This window comes from Drosophila suzukii, chromosome 3, assembly GCF_043229965.1.
Source record: "Drosophila suzukii chromosome 3, CBGP_Dsuzu_IsoJpt1.0, whole genome shotgun sequence".
Taxonomy (NCBI): Eukaryota; Metazoa; Arthropoda; class Insecta; order Diptera; family Drosophilidae; genus Drosophila; species Drosophila suzukii.
The window spans coordinates 32,988,495-33,008,478 of NC_092082.1; the positions used below are offsets into that span (position 1 = coordinate 32,988,495).

The following is a 19,984-nucleotide window of genomic DNA, read 5'->3' on the forward strand; positions in this document are numbered from 1 at the left end:
CTAGTCTGAGAACGGTGGCGCTTCCATAAGCCCGTACGGCTGATCCCCCTCACGAGTCCGATTCGTCACGAGCAGTCACCGAGTCGACGCGTCAGGGACGAGCAGCGAGCGAGCATCTTCAGGGAGCCGCAAGGTTCTTCAAAGAGCTACAGGACTGGTCGGTCACGTTTATATAAATTTGGTGGGACGAAAACTCTATCTTCTGAGCTAGCTGCACGAATCTCGTAGCGAGCAGACCAACAAAATCAGTTCGTTACAATATTAATTCAACACTTCGATTTTCCATCAAAGTACTTTATAAGACTTATTGTTTGACTGTCTCTAACTAATTGAGTAATATAAGCTTTCACATGGGCAAGCATAGTTGAAGGTAATATTTTACTAAACGGATTTGGTTGAAGTATGAATACATGTAGTTTATATGGTGCTAGTGATGCTGCCAGTGGTGTGCCAAGATCCAAAACACGGGTCGCAGACATCCAAAAAAAAGTTGACACCACCAAATTTTTAAAAAACAATGGTATTCTGTAGATCAATCAAGAAAAAATTAAATCGACACAAACGCCGTCCTCCGCGTCATAAAGATATAGCCGTCTTTTTATATCAAGAAGATTTAAGAAAGAAACCAAAAAATTTGTTCCAAATAAATAGGTTGGTGCTTGGTGGTAGCTTTCGACCGATACGATCGGTCCACTACCAAAGTCTGAACAAGGAAATGAATATGCAGTAATCTTAATCTGCGATTCAACTAAATACCTAGTAGCAATACCAATTAAAAACAAGAAAGGCAGTTTATTTCGGCAAGCCGAAGTTTGTATACCCTTGCATTTATAATTATTAAATATAAAAATGCAAAAAATGATATTTCCAGTAGTATAAAATAATATGTCAAAAAAACACTGAAGCTATAATTTGTTTAATTTTATTTTCCCACCAATTCTTCCATCGTTTCCATGGCAGCTATATGATATAGTCTTCCGATTTTAATAAAATTTAATACGAAATTCAAAACTAATTTAAAATGTTATTTCCAAGCTTTGGAGGTTATATTTAACAAAACCACAAAGATAAGATTTTTTAAATTTTTTTTATTATTATTTCTTTGGGAGCTATAAGATATAGTTGTCCAATCCGGCTGCTTCCGACTTATATACTACCTGAAAAAGAAATAAGACTTTTGGGAAAGTTTTAGCCCGATAGCTTTAAAACTGAGAGACTAGTTTGGGTAGAAACGGACGGACAGACGGATATGGCAAGATCGACTCCTCTAGTGATGCTGCACTGCGTTGCAAACTTCTGACTGAAATCATAATACCCTCTGCAAGGGTACAAAAACAACGAAGCTATAACTTGTTTCATATAATTTTCCCACCAATTTTCCGATCGCTCCTATGTCAGCTATATGATATAGTCGTCCGATTTTGATAAAATTAAATTCGAAATTCAGAACTAAAAAATGTTATTTTCAAGCTTAGGAGGTTATATTTACCAAAACAACAAATATATAATTTTTTGAAATTTTTTTTCCGATTATTTCTATGGGAGCTATAAGATATAGTTGTCGATCCGGCTGCTTCCGACTTATATACTACCTGCAAAAGAAATTAGACTTTTGGGAAAGTTTTAGCCCGATAGCTTTAAAACTGAGAGACTAGTTCGCGTAGAAACGGACGGACAGACGGAAAGACGGACATGGCTAGATCGACTCGTCTATTGATGCTGATCAAGAATATATATACTTTATGGGGTCGGAAACGTCTCCTTCACTGCGTTGCAAACTTCTGACTGAAATCATAATACCCTCTGCAAGGGTATAAAAATTAACTATGACAAAAGTACTTTACATTTTGACTTAAAAATAGGAAATTAGGTTTTATTGAAAAATAAAACAGGACATAAGCTCGATTTTAAATACACTGGACCCTGTAAGGGTAAAAGTATATAAGAAAATGAAAATATAATAATTTCAAAGGTAATTTCAGGATAAAAATTTTACTACAAAATCACTTTATTTCCCTTATAAATATAATATGACCACTCTTGAGTGCAATGAGACTGGACAGTACTGAGTCATCATATGTGACATGGCTCTGTGACCATGTGAGCATAATACCATCTCTTTGTCGCGGCGACTCTTCGCCAGCCCTTACTTATGTATATATTTATACATAAGCGCTGACCTTTTCTCTGCCGGCGTCACATTTGGCGAAGCTGCGCGGTCTCTACCTATATTAACAATTGTAAAATAATTAAGAATTATTCAATAAAGAGAGATCGAACTAAGAAGTTGTGTTGTATTATCATTTCCTAATTATAAACATATGAATAATGACTTCCGTTTTGCTCTTTTTTTTTCTGGCCAGCATTCGAATCGTTTCCTCTTCCGTCCGGTTTTGTCGAATGCATTCGAATTGCATCGTATTATTACGTCGCGTCCTCACTCACTTGTTTCGTTTTTTGTCGGGTTTCGTCGTGTCTGTTGAGATGTCGGTAAGCGCAGAAGCTTCTTATTAAAATTCACTCACTTTTTGAGCATTCTACATTCGAAAGCGGTATGTTTCCCATTCATGCACATATATAGTCCGTAAGAACGCTGAGATCTCTAAAACTATAAGAGCTATAGTGTTAAGAATTGGTATGCAGATTTCTTCGGCTTTCTGCTCAACGCAAGTTTGTTTCGGCCGGGTGCCACGCCATCTCTAACACCCACAAACAACTGTTACACTAAAATCTGTCTAGTTGTTGTTGTTTTTTAATCTTTCTACATGCCAGAAGTTGCTGAAATCAATGCAATCGAGATGGAACACCACATGCAGAAAATAGGCTATTCTCACTAATAAGCCACCAAGCCGCTAGCGGCGTTATAGGATAGTTGGCGCAGTATGCGAAGTGGCGCTATAGGCTAGGTTTGTTAGTGAAAAAAAAAGGATTGTTTTTATACCCGTTACTCGTAGAGTAAAAGGGAATACTAGATTCGTCGGAAAGTATGTAACAGGCAGAAGGAAGCGTTTCCGACCCCACAAAGTATATATATTCTTGATCAGGAGCACTAGCCGAGTCGATCTAGCCATGTCCGTCTGTCCGTCTGTCCGTCTGTCGGTCTGTCTGTCCGGATGAACGCTGAGATCTCGGAAACTATGAGAGCTAGGCTATTGAGATTTGGCGAGCAGATTCCTGAGCTTCTTACGCAGCGCAAGTTTGTTTCAGTACAGTGCCACGCCCACTCTAACGCCCACAAACCGCCCAAAACTGTGGCTCCTACAGTTTTAGTGCTAGAGTAAAAATTTTAACTGAAATGTATTGTTCTTATCAACACATATCGATTGACCCAAAAAAAAGTTTGCCACGCCCACTTTTACGCCCACAAACCGCGAAAACCTGTGACGCCCACAATTTTCATGCTAGATAAAAAATTTTAACTGAAATGTATTGGTCTCGTCAATACCTATCGATTGATCCAAAAAATTTGCCACACCCACTCTAACGCCCATAACGCTTAAATCTGTATACCGCCGGTAGGTGGCGCATTTTAATCTCGCTTTGCTGCTTGCATATCTCCATTTAGCTGAGTAACGGGTATCTGATAGTCGAGGTACTCGACTATAGCGTTCTTCCTTGTTTTATTTGTTCTCATCATAGTTTCTCAACTTCTTAAATAATTTCACTAAGACTTTATAAGATATAAGTTTTTATAAGGTATAAGTTTATTTATTATGAATATGAATAAGTATAAGTACAGATTTCTAAGGACCGACAGAATTTTGCGACTATTTTCGACAACTTGCAACTTAATACGTCTTTTTCGACTTGCCTCTGAGACTTGCTTTTGCGACTACTTATTTTCTCCTTAATTTTTTGGTTTGTCGCTGATCACTTCTTACCTGCTCAAACTTAGCACATTTGCAATGAGTGGGAATGCTGTGTGGTGTGTGTCAAGGATGGGTGATTGTAGCGAAGCCTCCTTAAACCCAATGTTAAAAGTCCTTAAAAATTGGTTTTGTTTATCAGAATGTATTGGGTCATCAATCTCGAATGTTACTAACAGAAAAGGTAACCAGTGCGCACTAGTGTTAAGGTATTCGCTTAGAAAGCCTGTTTTTATTTCAATGAGGCGCTGGTAAGTCGCCTATTATTCTTAATAGTGTAAAACGAAACAAAGCACTGCACTTTTGGAAATACCTTCCAATCAGAGGGGTTTGTAGCTTGTGCCTATGACCTTGTATTGTATTTATTGATTGCGGTGCTCGTATAATCTAACCTAAAAAATAAACAAAGTATTTTATTCTCATTAGGTTCAGTTAGTATAAAAGTGCACTTTTTCTAAAATTTTGTTTTTTTTGTCTGTATTTTTGTCTGGTAAATGTCAGTTTCGATGTTACCATAAAAAAACAATGTGCAATTATCTTCGTTGTTCAATAATACAACATCATTTCACTTACTTAATGGTAGTAAAAAAAATTTCAATTTCGCCTAAAAAATGAGAGAAAAAAATGCGAGCATTTTTTCAAAATTAGGCTTGTTTTGATTATGCTTGTTATATTAAAAACAAAAAATAAAAAAAAAATCTTTTTATTAAACAATTTCTTATCGAAAAAAAAAAAATGTTTTTTATCATAAAAAATCCTACTTTTATCTCTCTTGGGACATTTTCAAGATATTATTTTGTAAGCTAGTTAAATAGTACATTGTGTGCAACAAGCTGACTTTGCAGGCGAACCGAAGCATCTCCGACGATTTTCTGAACGACCGCTACCAAGCAACAGCGAGGTGTCCTCCCTATATTAACATTTGGACGAAAACTCTATTATTTGAGAGGGAACTAGACAATAATATCATTTCGAAAAAACTACCCAAATGTATGTTTTGCCACGAAAGCGGTTCATCTGGAAGTCCTTGGAGACTTAACGACTGCAGAATTTCTTGAAGCCCTGTAAGCCTTCGCGGAAAGTGCCAAACCTTATACTGCGACAATGCTACAAGCTAACAACAAACTAAGGGAGTTGAAGGAAACAATGTACCTACAGAAAGCCAAGAACGCCATAGTGCAGATGTGCAACACCACAGGCTTTCAGGTTAAATTCATTCCGCCGAGAGCACCTCACTATTGTCCATTTTGGGAAGCCGCATTTAAATTAGCAGGGATATTACTGTAAAAAATGTGTCCACTGCTAATTACATATTTGAACAGTTAAGTGCAATGATCACAAATGTCGAGGCAGTACTGAATACTCGACCACTGCCTCAAGAATCCGATGATTCGAATGATCTTACGGTTCTTACGCCTGGACATTTAATCATTGGAGAGCCACTTGTATAACAACCAGATACAGAGCCGCTTAAAATGAAACGCACACTCTAAACGCAAATGGTCCAGGTACTTTTTCACAGGCCTACAACAACAACACAAACGGACGCAAAAGAGAGGGCATGATGGTAATTCTAAAAGAAGACAATGTGCGTTTGCTTCAATGGCCCATTGGATGGATAAGAAAGGTCTCTTCTGGTCAAGAAGAATATGTGCGAGTTGCAACTATCGTATTTAAAAGAAAGATTTAATAACTTGATCCATTATTTCGTCAAGAGCATATTAAGAACTAATTTAAAACAAATTCTTTTTGAATACAAAATTTTTAATTGTACCACTTTTTTACAAAAGAATTTGAATATATTGCCATTTAAACATGTTTCGAAGACTTCCTTGCCTTAGAAAGCAGCGTATTTTGAACAAGTTTAATAAACTCTTTAGTTACAATGCTCATCTGGTTTTCCTGAGTTATGATGGTGGAGACCTATTTGAACTTGGTATCGCTGTCACACGTTGTTATTAGCTGGTAACTAGCTGATATTAGTTGGTTACTACCCGTTTACTAGATTTTTACTAGTTGTTTGGTGGTTACTAGCTGCTATTAACTGTTATAGGCTATTATAAGATGGTTATTATCTGCTTAGCTGTTTACTATTTGTTTACTAGTTCTTATAAGCTAGATACTATTTGTTATTAACTGTTATTAGATGGTAACTATCTGTGTATTAGCTGTTAGCAAGCTGGTTACTAGTTGGTATTAGCTGGCCACAAGCCTTTTACTAACTGTTTACTAGTTGAGTACTCGTTGTTATTAGCTGTTTTAAATTATTATAAGATGATTTCTATCTGTTAAGTAGCTGTTAACTAGTTGTTTACTAGTTGTTATTAGCTGGTTGCTAGCTTAAATTAACTGTTATAAGCTGTAATAGCCTGTTGTTTAGAATGACTTAACATTATTGTCCTCTAGACGACTTTCTATGAGAAGTAAAAACTTACACTGTGAATTTCAACGTGTTTACTGTGTATATGTATATGTTGGAGGAACATGTCCAATTATGATGGGGAAAGATGTATCCTGTAGTTGTAAAACTAATTAGGAAATCAAGAGCACCACAATAATTTGCACGAGCCGTTTGAAAACTGTTTAGACGCTGTTTTGATAAACACAGTCGGGTTCATGCTGTCAGATGTTAGTAATTTCGTCCACTTAAACTATTGTATTATTATAAAACATAACTTTTTCACCACCTATGGCTTACCATACCATAATCCTAGAGTCGAGTTTGTTACCTACAATACACAAGGATGATGTATAAAGAACTACTATAAAGAACTACTAAAGGGAAAGGTTAAGGTAAAAGTTTAAATTCATAAAATATTATCCCTTCATAAAAAAAGTAATTAAAAACCATAATTGCGGTCGTGTTTTATTATCTTTCCGGCGTATAAAGTGAAAAAAAGCAAAACAATGAGCTGATCCTGAATTCTGTCACCAAAACAGTTGTGTGTAGCCACACTTTAATGATCCATTCTATCCTTTGTCAAAAAATTTCTGTCACGAGTACTCATAAACCGTACACCGAAAGTCATGACTGTTACCAACAATAAAACAAATCAATGAAGAAGGCTATAGTCGAGTACCTCGACTATCAGATACCCGTTACTCAGCTAATGGGACCAAAGGGAAATGGAGATATGCAAGCAGCAAAGCGAAATTTAAATGCGACACCTACCCGTGAACTCAATATGTGGTTATGTGGGCGGTAGACAGATTTAAGCGTTATAGGCGTTAGAGTGGACGTGGCAAACTTTTTTTTGGATCAATCAATAGATATTGACGAGACTAATACATTTCAATTAAAATTTTGTATCTAGCATGAAAATTGTGGGCACCACAGCACAGTGGTTGCGCCCATAGGAAAAAATTAAAAAAATCATAACAACAAAAATTTGCGAAAAGTTACAAACTGCCTCTAAAATGACCAAACTTCTTCATAGCAAACCGGTTTTTTCTAGATATCTAACGGGACTTTCTAAAATTATAATTAAAGCTGTGAACACGTGTTCATTTGCAAAGCACAGCTGCACGCATCGCGAATATTTCACAACAAATGCGAGCTTCAAAGTGTTCAGTCAACTAATTACGCTGCCCAAATTAAGTTATATAAAATGGATTTTGAAGTTAAAGGTATTATTTTTATAAATTTTTTTTATAAATAAAAGCTAACTTGTGTTGTCGTTATTTTGAAATTAATTCTTTATTTTATTATATTTTTAGTATCTTTTGTATTCGTGTTTTTTATGTTTACAAAAAGTTTTAACTGTGATCCCCCAAGATGTCCCGATTAATTTTTTTTTCAGTGTATTTGTCAATATCTTAAGGTATAAAAAAAGTTAAAGCTAGCTGCAGATATTTGCAGATTTGTGCATAATCAACCATATACTAACATCGTCTCTTTTTTTCTTCAAGGTCAAAGCAGCTGTTTTACATTTTGCATTTTGCTGTGTCTTTCTGTTCGTCTTTAGTGTTTTATGTTTTTTTAGGTTCAAATTTTAATTTTTATAGCGTTATTTCTTTATTCGGTTCAACATATTCAAATATTGGTGTACAGTAATCGGCACCAATGCAGAAAAATTACGGAAGGCCATCGAACATGTGAACAGCAATATTGAAAACATTGGCTACGTGTCCAAGATGAGCGTGTTAACGAAATGTATTGAATACATTTGCAAAAAAATTACTTCGTTTTGGACACAATATAAACGCAAAAGGGCATCAGTTCTTGAGTTCCAATCCAATTGACTTAACGAAAAGGAAACAATTTTAAGTAAGCCAAGTAAACCTTAAGAAATAATCGAAACTGCTAAGCGTGGACATTGGCATCAGGCTACAAAAACAATGCGGCAAAATATGGAGAATATGCACTTGATACTGCCAGAAAGCTGATTAGCTTGTATCCATGGTACTATCTTCCACCATCCATACACAAAATTTTAGTTCATAGTCCAGATGTCATAAATTATGCACTTGTGACGATTGGAGAATTAACAGAAGAAGCTGCAGAGTCAAAAGATAAGGACATCAAAATGTTGACATGAAAGCACACCAGGAAGACTTCTCGGATTGACACAAACACAGATTTGATGCAGAGATGACTTCTGAGCTCAGATCCTTATGTTACTGGGCAAAGAAAGCTCCCACATTCAAAAAAGTCAGTTTTATCAGCATCAGCATTTGAACTACTCGAAGACTTAAATTATCATTTATTTTTAAAATTTTGTTTTCTTTTGCTGTAATTTTGTTTATTATTATTGTTATGTTTTTTTCATGAAATTTACATATAATAATCCAAACTTACGGATTAACATTGATGGGCCGATAATAGAACACGACTCTTTCTCTTAAAATATTATTTAAATGTAATAATACTTAAATAAAAAGGTTTGAAACTGAAAATAGCAACGCGTTTGAAATTTGGTCCGATATTTTGTATGGTAGCTATAGGATATAGTCGGGCGATATGTTCAATTTTTTTTTACTATAATTAAAATATTTTTATAGAATTTTGGGAAAATTTCGAAACGATATAACAACTAAAAGTATTTTTGGCCGCGGCACCCACACAGGTTGAACCACTGTGCACAGGTTTGGCCGGTTTGTGGGCGTTAGAGTGGGCGTGGCTAACTTTTTATGGGTCAATCGATAGGTATTGATGAGAACAATACATTTCAGTTAAAATTTTTATTTTAGCATGAAAAGTGTAGGAGCCACAGTTTTGGGCGGTCTGTGGGCGTTAGAGTGGGCGTGGCACATTGCTGAAAATAAATTGCGCTGCCCAGGAATCTGCATGCCTAATCCCAATATTGTAGCTCATATAGTTTCCGAGATCTCAGCGTTCATATCGAGAGACGTTCAGACGGACAGACGGACATGGCTAGATCGACTCGGCTAGTGATCCTGATCAAGAATATATATACTTTATGGGGTCGGAAACGCTTCCCTTTGCCTGTTACATATTTTCCGACGAATCTAGTATACCATTTTATTCTATGAGTAACGGGTATAAATAGTGAAGCGAAGGTGCAACAGTAAATGCAAACGATAAAAAAAACCTTGGAAGACTATCCTTGACAAAAAAAAACATAACATTGTAAATAGGATAACAGACTCAAAACAAATACAAGGGTTAGTCAGAAATTTGATTTTGTAAAATGTGTTCTTGGCAAAATTATATATCAACAACGTAAAGAAATGAAAAGTTTTTCAAAACGTCATTCAATTTCAGATCCAGAAAGGGAGTGGGATCAAAAGTGGGAAAAAGATTACTACAACAAGGCGAAATAACCATAACCATGTACACATTAATTTATTAAACCTTTATTATGATAAAGAAAATATATGTATGTTTATATAAATGTACACGAAGGCTTTCATTTTTAATTTATGGGAATAGTTTAAAAAATGATTTGTAATTTAATTATATATCAAGTAAATCAGTATAAATATAAAATAAATTTATACAGATCGCTTTGACAATATATTTTTTAAAATGTATATATATTTTTATACCCGTTACTCGTAGAGTAAAAGGGTATACTAGATTCGTCGGAAAGTATGTAACAGGCAGAAGGAAGCGTTTCCGACCGCATAAAGTATATTTATTCTTGATCAGGATCACTAGCCGAGTCGATCTAGCCATGTCCGTCTGTCCGTCTGTCCGTCTGTCCGTATGAACGCTGAGATCTCGGAAACTATGAAAGCCTACAAGGAGCAAGATTGGGACATCAGGAATCTCCGAATTGAGACACAAGTGGCTGTGGTCCGGAAGGCATTACACGGCTAAGTCAAGGTGCTTGGTCTCCAACTTTGTCACGACCGCAACCTGGGGAATCGCCCGGCGGGTCTGCCAGAGTCAAGCGAACATGCGATGAGGAACCGCGAGCTCGGGGGGGAAAGTTGCGTAAGACCCTGGACGAGCTTTGGATCGATTTGTGGTTTCAAGAGGCGTTGTCCGGGAGAGCCCTGCGATTACCGGCGAAGTCTCCGAACAGCAACTGCCCAAAACCCCGAGTGCCGGAAACGCCAAGCTACCAGTCAGAAAGGGCGAGCGATCGACCCGTTGAGGCATTCAAGAGGCGTTGTCCTGGAAAAGTCCAGCGGTTCAGGAAGTCCCGGAACGGCGGTTGCCCAAGGAAACGCAAGACAAGAAACAGCGCAGAGGATATCGGTAGCGACGCCAGCAGACATCACCGGCAGCCACGTCACCATCGCCGCGCGGAGCTCATTGGGGCGAGCAGGAGCGTCGCGGAGGTCAAGCATTAGGGTGAAGCCGGGTGAAACGTTCGTCTGCGCTAGGCGTAAAGCAAAGTGAGCGGCTAGGCAGCTTCCTGGCGTTAGCCTTGACTGTCAGCGCGATCTGAGCAAGAACCTAGCGGGACCGTCCGGGACAGAGCAAGGGACAGGTATTGCCTCGAAAGGCGTTGCCCAGGAGAGCAAAGCTTGTTCACCCTAGTCTGAGAACGTTGATGCTTCCCTAAGTCCGCAAGGCCGAACTCTCTGCGAGTCCAAGGCGCGACAAGCGACCCCGAAGCAGCGCGTCGGCAAGCGAGCATAGGCGCCCACTACGAGCATCCTGAGACACAGGAGCCAGCGGTCGTCAAGTCAACGCGTCGACAAACCAGTACGAGGAACATCAGCAGCCTGTGGAACCAGAGCCAGGAAATACAGAGACCAGCCCAGCCACACACCCGCTGTGTTAATAACACGGTAATAAAACACTGTTACCATTCGAACCCTGTGTTTTCATTCTGATCTACGGGGCAGTCACGTCATATAAATTTGGTGGGACGAACACACAATCTTCTGAGCTAGCTGCACGAATCTCGTAGCGAGCAGACCAACAAAATCAGTCTTGTTTTTTGGATTTCATATCGTGCAGGGCAAGTTGCATGTTTCGACCGACAGGCCTGCCTTTTCCCACAGCCTTGAAACTACGTTCCTGGGTTTTCCCACCGTCCTGGTCCCCACTGTTACACAAAGTAGTATTGTTCGTAGCACCCTTGCAAGTAATCATGGATCTGCTTTCAAGAGGACAACAATCCTGCTGAAAGCAAATTCCAATTTCCAATTCTTCGAGACGTCACGAATATTGGATGGTGTGGAAGATGTGTAGTCCAGACTATGTTCAGTACCATCCAGACCCTGGGACGTCAAATCCTCTAGATCTTTGAGTAGGCTATCCCTTTCACTGGACGAAGCCGAGGCTACCTGGCGCAGTCCAAATTGAATCTTGGCATAGTGGGAAGATATTTTGAAAAGCGCCTCTTGCAGTTGCTCTACATCGTCCTCAAGCTGGCACTCGTAAGTGGTCAAACACCGGCTAATTGTGCGGCCACCAGAGTCAAGCTCGGTGTATAGTCGCTCCTTTCCATGCAATGCTATTGAGTTCTTACTTAAACTGTAGATCGTCTGCCCGGATTCAATGACACCATTCTCTATATTTTTAATATTACATATATTATCCATTTCCATAAAGTAATATTTTAAATAAAAAGGTCAATGGTTTTCGAGATTGACATTTACAGCAGAACTCGAACTGAAGCTAAGGCTGCTTGTAGAAGGAACAATTATGAGTTAAATAACTCCCCACAAATCTAACCAGCAGCAGCAGCAGATGGCCGGCCGCTTACCAGATACGCGCCGAATTCGCGTAGTAACGGCGCGGCAAGAAGCGGATAAGGAGAGAGTGGAGACTTGGCGGGCAGAGCAAGAGTGCCATGTGGGGATAACGGGACTCCACCCAACTTTGGACTCTCCCATATACTTTGGACCGGGAGAAGAAGTGCCACATCTCGGCAGTGGAGCGGCACACAGGCAAGCATCACGGGAACCAGCGGGACGGCGGCAGTGGGCAGAACATCGGTTGGAAGCTGTGCGTAAAGGACAAGTTGGTCAACCAGGAGTCACGGACTTTGAACCCGGAGTGGATAGATTTAGCGGGCCGTGCGCAAAAGGGAAATAACGGTTCCCGGAGGCCCTATATAAGTCCGCAGAGCGCTCGCAGCTGTATCAGTCGATCGGGAGGAGTCAAAACGTCAAGATCAATCAGATACCAAAGTGAACAGTCAGTCAACCAAATAATCTACAAGGGAGCAACAGCAAGTCGAGTCGTCGGAAAAGCAGCGCCGTGGTAGCCTACGAGGAGCAAGATTGCTACGTCGAGACGTTCGGGATGGGTATACCAGGAATCTCCGAATTGAGACGCAGGTAGCTGAGGTCCAGAGGGCATCACACGGATAGGTCAAGGCGGTCGGTTTAACCATATCAACTAAGTCCTAGCGTTACGCCTGGAGAATAACGAGTATAACAAGCCAGAAGGGAGAGCGGTCGATCGGTACGGTCTCGAGTGGAGTTGTCAAGGAGAGCCCTACGGTTTCGACTCGCGAGGTCCCGGATCGGCGTGTCCGAATCCCAAGTATAACAAGACAGAAAGGAGAGCGGTCGATCGGTACAGTCTCGAGTGGAGCGGTCCAGGACGGTTTCGACCCGTGTACCAAAAGCCACGCTACGTCCAAACGCGCAGCCAGCACCGCCAGGTGTAGTGCGCAAAAAAATTTGTCAGCAGCAATCCAGCCACCACATCACAGCCACGCAACACAGAACGAGCCACGCTGAAACGTCCCGGACAATAAGCAGAAGGGTGAGGCTAGGGTGGAACGTTCGTTTACACCAGGCGTAGAAGCGAAGTAAAGCGCGAGGCAGCTTCCTGGCGTTCAGCCTTGACTGTCCGCGCGGGCTGAGCAGAAATCCCACTGGGACCATCTGGGACAGAGCAAGGGACAGGCGGCGGTGTGTCGAAAGGAGTGATCCTGGAGAGCGCAGCTTCTGTTCACCCTAGTCTGAGAACGGTGGCGCTTCCATAAGCCCGTACGGCTGATCCCCCTCACGAGTCCGATTCGTCACGAGCAGTCACCGAGTCGACGCGTCAGGGACGAGCAGCGAGCGAGCATCTTCAGGGAGCCGCAAGGTTCTTCAAAGAGCTACAGGACTGGTCGGTCACGTTTATATAAATTTGGTGGGACGAAAACTCTATCTTCTGAGCTAGCTGCACGAATCTCGTAGCGAGCAGACCAACAAAATCAGTTCGTTACAATATTAATTCAACACTTCGATTTTCCATCAAAGTACTTTATAAGACTTATTGTTTGACTGTCTCTAACTAATTGAGTAATATAAGCTTTCACATGGGCAAGCATAGTTGAAGGTAATATTTTACTAAACGGATTTGGTTGAAGTATGAATACATGTAGTTTATATGGTGCTAGTGATGCTGCCAGTGATGTGCCAAGATCCAAAACACGGGTCGCAGACATCCAAAAAAAAGTTGACACCACCAAATTTTTAAAAAACAATGGTATTCTGTAGATCAATCAAGAAAAAATTAAATCGACATAAACGCCGTCCTCCGCGTCATAAAGATATAGCCGTCTTTTTATATCAAGAAGATTTAAGAAAGAAACCAAAAAATTTGTTCCAAATAAATAGGTTGGTGCCCAAAAGCTCCAGTTAAATTATATACCACTTACAGCCGAAGTAAATGTAAACCTATTTTTAGCCAAATATTGGGGCAAGGATAGCTAAAAAAGTATTTTCACATTTTGCAAAATTTCTCAAAGACTTTGCAATTGACTTCAAAATGATGTTGAATAATACACCAGAACAGGCTTTCAAATGATACGACCTATTTATAGCTGCTATGTCCAACCAAGCTTACATAACTATTCTTATCCCACTCTCCCATAAATATATACTGTTTATGCCCCTCGGAGAGTAGGTAGCAGGTAGGAGAAAGAGGTTCTGACCCCATAATGTCTGAATGCTGTCAGCCGCCCATATTACCATAAATTATAATCGCGAGTATGTCGCGCTTTTCAACCTCGCATTGCTGCTTGTATATCTCCATCTCCCTTTTGCTCCCTTTAGCTGAGTAACGGGTATCTGATAGTCGAGCACTCGACTATAGCGTTCTTCCATTCTTTATTTAATAACAAGAAGGAATACAAGGATTTTCTTGCATCTTTAGCAAATTGAGTGTAGTGCTTGTATATTATATATTGGCCCCCTTTTCTCAGTATTATACACAGATACTGTCAAAATAAATAGATTAAAGATTGACGGCCCACCGTCACAATAAACACAATAAAACCAAACAGTGAAAACATTCCAAAAAACAATGGTCTTTCGATTGGTATTTCTCCAGCCACACAACTATTCGAAACACGCGCACAAAGTTGGTCACACTTAGTCAGCAGAGATATTGATATCGGAGCCGTATCTGATAGCCAGTTATTGAAGCGGGATTATCACCATCGACCGCCCTGGTCACACTAAACGGCGCCTATATAAAGAGAGGCCAGCCTCAGGCCAGTCACTTGCGTTCCGACGAGCTTCGAGTAAACATCAACGAGGAAAATCCGGGTAGGTGTTCTGGTAGATAACCTTGGTAGTGGTGGTGGATTCGTAGGAGTTCGGTTCTTAAATCGGCTCTGAGACCTGGCGAAGATCACCGGTGTCCCGGGTTGGTTTCCGTAAACAGCCCAGGCCCGGTCGTGATCATTGGTCACGGAGCCCTGCCCGGTTTTCGCAATTCAGGCCAATTTCGGTGAGTTCCCCCAGAAGTCATGTTTCCGGTTTCCGACACGATGCCAGGCAGATCAAACCTAACGATGCCCTACACTCCCAAATCCCACCGGAAATCAAAGTAGATCGTTCCTTCTTAAGACCCAGACCACTACGACGAAGTAGGCAGCGCTCTCCCGCAGCGCCGACACAGCGACGCAAGCAGTACACAGCTCGGCCCTTCCGCAGCGCCGACACAACGAATCAAGCAGAAACTCCACAGCAAAGGCGACCTGTCACCAACGTTATCTATTGTAGCCTAGATCTATCCTATCGTAGTAAATACTTCATACTTCATAGCGTTCTCTCTCTGCATCATTTTTGGGGAAAGGGAGGTAAACCGATCTATAGAGGAAATAAATTTCTATCTCGGGCGCTGTCCACGGCGAGCTATACCGTTTCCCGAAACAGGGTCGTTACAAAATACACTTTCTCAAATTTGTTCATTCTGCCCGCATAAGCAAAATATTTCAGCTTTTCGCATACAATGGCATTTTCTATTGCAGAGTGCTTTAAATCTCAGGTTGCAGGTATACGAAATTAAGCTAGTTATAGCTTATTTTCCACCAAAGTAGCGCGTTTTACAAAACGTGGTACAACTAATGTTTCTTATAACGATCTGTTCAACAATGATCAAATGATTCGGGATCCCTAAAAGAGCGTTATGGTCTTAAATAGACAAACTGACAAACAAAGGGACAGACATTTTCATCTTGAAAAGTCCCTTAGATCTTGTTTTTGAAATTACTTTTGAACGCAGCATCGGATTTCAATTGACGCGTATTTTCAGTAAGAATATAACTAATAATAAAGTATATTTATACTTACCGGCCCCAACAGTACAAATTTTCCAACTTTTCAACTTAAAAGGGTCTTTCCACAGAGATCCATCCACCATCTACCATCCGTTGAACGGATGGTCCATAAGGTTTTGCCGTTCCGAAAATTTTCCAATTAGTTCCCCATCCAAATTTGACGGACTGCTTTATGCGATAGTTAGGCGATAATTTTGGGTGGAAACCCTAAACTTTTCTTCTTGACAGTGGAAAGTGAAACATTCATTACGAAAACGTAAACAATGGTGCCGGAAAACTTTTGAAAATGGAAGGCGACAGTATGTCCCCACACTTATATCTTTGGTTTAAAATGATCTAGTAAAATGTATTTGTTGCAGATACTCGGGAATACTTTGCGGAGCTCTTGGATGTAGACCCAGATGACATGGAAGCTTCTATCTGCAGCGGCAGTCTACGCTCAGGCAGCACTGCTAAGCGCGCAAAGGTGGACCACAAGTCGGAGCTTGTGGAGATAGCTCGAGAAAGGCTGGAGCAGCAGCGAGCGCAAACAGAAATATTGTCGAGAATGGCAGACAGCCAAGCTAAATTCCAATCGGATTTGTTGGAGCTGTTGAGAAAAACAACAAATTCCCAAAAATTTATAACAAATAGACCAAAATAATAATTAATAAAAAACAAACAGATTTATAATTAATGAACTTTATTTGTTACCATTTAGACAATATTGGGAAATAGCTGCCCTTATTTTTACTGCAAGATGGCTAAAATCTGCAGATCGCTTGCAGCCTGTTGCCAAGTTTCATTTATAGCGCTGTTGTGCTCATTTAAAATGTTGTGCAAGATGCCACAGGCTAAAATGACTGCATTATTATTCTTGTAGTGGCTGTTAAGACCATTCCCAACAAACCGCTGATGATCCCAAGGCTATAGCGATCCGCTTTTGTAGAGGAATGGCATTTCGCCAGTTCTTCCGCAAAACACATAGTCAGTCCACCAAAAACGAAAAGGTCCTCTTCTCCATACGAAAGCTCAATTTGAAGAACTCGTCGTTGTTTTCCGGTATATCCATTTCGCAAAATGTCCCGTATCGCATCTGTTTAATATAAATCGCAATCTTTAATAGTATTTGTAATACAATTTAAGAGCACGTACCAGCGTCCACACACTTCGTGGCATTTGCTCCTTTGCAGAAAAAATGCTTTCGTACAGATCCAAATCGTCATCATTCCACTCCTCTGAATTGGCTGCCAATAAAAGCTGATTCAACTTAAGATTTTGCTGTTGTACAACAGCCAAAATAGTTGGTAAATGTTTCATTTTGGTCTGGCAAAATCCACTTTCACAATTTTTGCTTGTGTTTTTATTAGTTACAGCTGATTTGACAGCTGTTGTCGGATGGTAGATGGTAGATGTGCCCTGTGGGAATCGGAGTTTCAAATTTGTCAAAAATCCCAACCGTTTCGAATGGATGGACTCTATGGGAAGGGGGTATTACGCTTTCATTGCTTTTTCTTACAAAACCAGTTGAAACTTTGAAAGTCTTGGTATGCAACCCTTTTAGTTTTTGAAAAACTTTTCGATTGGTGTATCACTAGGTTTTTAAAAATTTCGGGAAACAAAACTTCAACCAGCCGTTGAGGTATAAGGCGAGCCATGTCCATCAAAAGCTGTTCGTTAAATAACATAACATGGCTCTATTTCCACTGAAGAAACGTATGTCGATTAATTCTAAGTGTAACGCAAAAATTTTGTTGCCGATAGTTATAGGATGAAGCTCCCAAATTGACAAACACACGTCAAACAGCTAAACATTAAATTGATAATTCATCCCCCGTAAATTCGTGACTTGCTACCCAATTACATCCTATAGTTCCCGGACATCAAAGGTGAACTGCGTTATAATTGGCTTAACTATGTGGTTAACCGAAGAATAAGGTTAAGCGACAATGGGAAACATTTTGAGGGCCTATAAAGCCATTGAAAAAAGTTGATTTTCCGTATATTACCAACCTGATATCCTGATACCAGCCCAAACAGAATTGTTTCGTAGTGCGTTAAATGGTACAAAATGTCAGCTGCTTTAAAAATATCTGAATAAAATTAATCTCCCCAATTAAATGAAAAAGTTAATTGAGTCAATTAATATATGTAGTTTGATGACGATGATATATATATATATATATAATACGTTGTTTTGTTGCATAACACATTTTGTTTGGGTGCAATTAAATTCTATATCACATTTCTATGCATGTCATCATTCTTCGTCTCATTTATGACACACAACCTGTAGTTCTTTATGTTGTTCCTCGGTCTCATGATATTGTGTTTCCGTAGGGTATTTTATTGCAAGGTGTTTTTTCTTTTCCTTTCAATTTTTTTCTGTGGTTCGGTGTTGAGTCCCTTTTCACAACTTTTTTCTTTTATTCGCGTATGCACGATGTCTATGACTCTTTACGCAAGAGTATGTCTTGTTTTTTGGATTTCATATCGTGCAGGGCAAGTTGCATGTTTCGACCGACAGGCCTGCCTTTTCCCACAGCCTTGAAACTACGTTCCTGGGTTTTCCCACCGTCCGCGTCCCCACTGTAACACAAAGTAGTATTGTTCGTAGCACCCTTGCAAGTAATCATGGATCTGCTTTCAAGAGGACAACAATCCTGCTGAAAGCAAATTCCAATTTCCAATTCTTCGAGACGTCCTCGCAATTGGCAGAGTATGTTGTTTTGCTTAATACGAATTTTGGATGGTGTGGAAGATGTGTAGTCCAGACTATGTTCAGTACCATCCAGACCCTGGGACGTCAAATCCTCTAGATCTTTGAGTAGGCTATCCCTTTCACTGGACGAAGCCGAGGCTACCTGGCGCAGTCCAAATTGAATCTTGGCATAGTGGGAAGATATTTTAAAAAGCGCCTCTTGCAGTTGCTCTACATCGTCCTCAAGCTGGCACTCGTAAGTGGTCAAACACCGGCTAATTGTGCGGCCACCAGAGTCAAGCTCGGTGTATAGTCGCTCCTTTCCATGCAATGCTATTGAGTTCTTACTTAAACTGTAGATCGTCTGCCCGGATTCAATGACACCATTCTCTATATTTTTATTAATACTCATATTATCCATTTCCATAAAGTAATATTTTAAATAAAAAGGTCAAAGATTTTCGAAATTGACATTTACAGCAAAACTCGAACTGAAGCTAAGACTGCTTGTAGAAGGAACTATGAGGAGTTGAATAACTCCCCACAAATTTGACCAGCAGCAGCAGCAGATGGCCGGCCGCTTACCAGATACGCGTCGAATTCGCGTAGTAACGGCGCGGCAAGGAGCGGATAAGGAGAGAGTGGAGACTTGGCGGGCAGAGCAAGAGTGCCATGTGGGGATAACGGGACTCCACCGGACTTTGGACTCTCCCATATACTTTGGACCGGGAGAAGAAGTGCCACATCTCGGCAGTGGAGCGGCACACAGGCAAGCATCACGGGAACCAGCGGGACGGCGGCAGTGGGCAGAACATCGGTTGGAAGCTGTGCGTAAAGGACAAGTTGGTCAACCAGGAGTCACGGACTTTGAACCCGGAGTGGATAGATTTAGCGGGCCGTGCGCAAAAGGGAAATAACAGTTCCCGGAGGCCCTACAAAGTCCGCAGAGCGCTCGCAGCTGTATCAGTCGATGAGGAGGAGTCAAACCGTCAAGATCAATCAGATACCAAAGTGAACAGTCAGTCAACCAAATAATCTACAAGGGAGCAACAGCAAGTCGAGTCGTCGGAAAAGCAGCGCCGTGGGAGCTTACGAGGAGCAAGATTGATACGTCGAGACGTTCGGGATTGGGATACCAGGAATCTCCGAATTGAGACGCTGGTAGCTGAGGTCCAGAGGGCATCACACGGATAGGTCAAGGCGGTCGGTTTAACCATATCAACTAAGTTCTAGCGTTACGCCTGGAGAATAACGAGTATAACAAGCCAGAAGGGAGAGCGGTCGATCGGTACGGTCTCGAGTGGAGTTGTCAAGGAGAGCCCTACGGTTTCGACTCGCGAGGTCCCGGATCGGCGTGTCCGAATCCCAAGTATAACAAGACAGAAGGGAGAGCGGTCGATCGGTACAGTCTCGAGTGGAGCGGTCCAGGACGGTTTCGACCCGTGTAGCCCCGGGTCGGCGTACGCCCGAACCCCGAGTACCAAAAGCCACGCTACGTCCAAACG

At 40.8% G+C, this 19,984-nt stretch overlaps 2 protein-coding genes across 2 annotated transcripts; both read right to left on the bottom strand.

The window, feature by feature from the left end:
* Positions 1 to 11,375: 11,375 nt before the first annotated feature.
* LOC139352739 (uncharacterized) lies at positions 11,376 to 11,831 on the bottom strand. Its single transcript, XM_070995369.1, has one exon. It carries the CDS (start codon positions 11,829 to 11,831, stop codon positions 11,376 to 11,378), a length of 456 nt encoding a protein of 151 aa, XP_070851470.1.
* Positions 11,832 to 18,225: 6,394 nt separating this feature from the next.
* Positions 18,226 to 18,900, bottom strand: LOC139352740 (uncharacterized). Its single transcript, XM_070995370.1, has one exon. It carries the CDS (start codon positions 18,898 to 18,900, stop codon positions 18,226 to 18,228), a length of 675 nt encoding a protein of 224 aa, XP_070851471.1.
* Between the last annotated feature and the right edge of the window lie 1,084 nt (positions 18,901 to 19,984).

What these genes read in the sequence shown, in the direction of transcription:
- LOC139352739 (XM_070995369.1), bottom strand. Translation starts at nt 11,831, where the DNA reads ATGGATAATATATGTAATATTAAAAATATAGAGAATGGTGTCATTGAA.
- LOC139352740 (XM_070995370.1), bottom strand. Translation starts at nt 18,900, where the DNA reads ATGGATAATATGAGTATTAATAAAAATATAGAGAATGGTGTCATTGAA.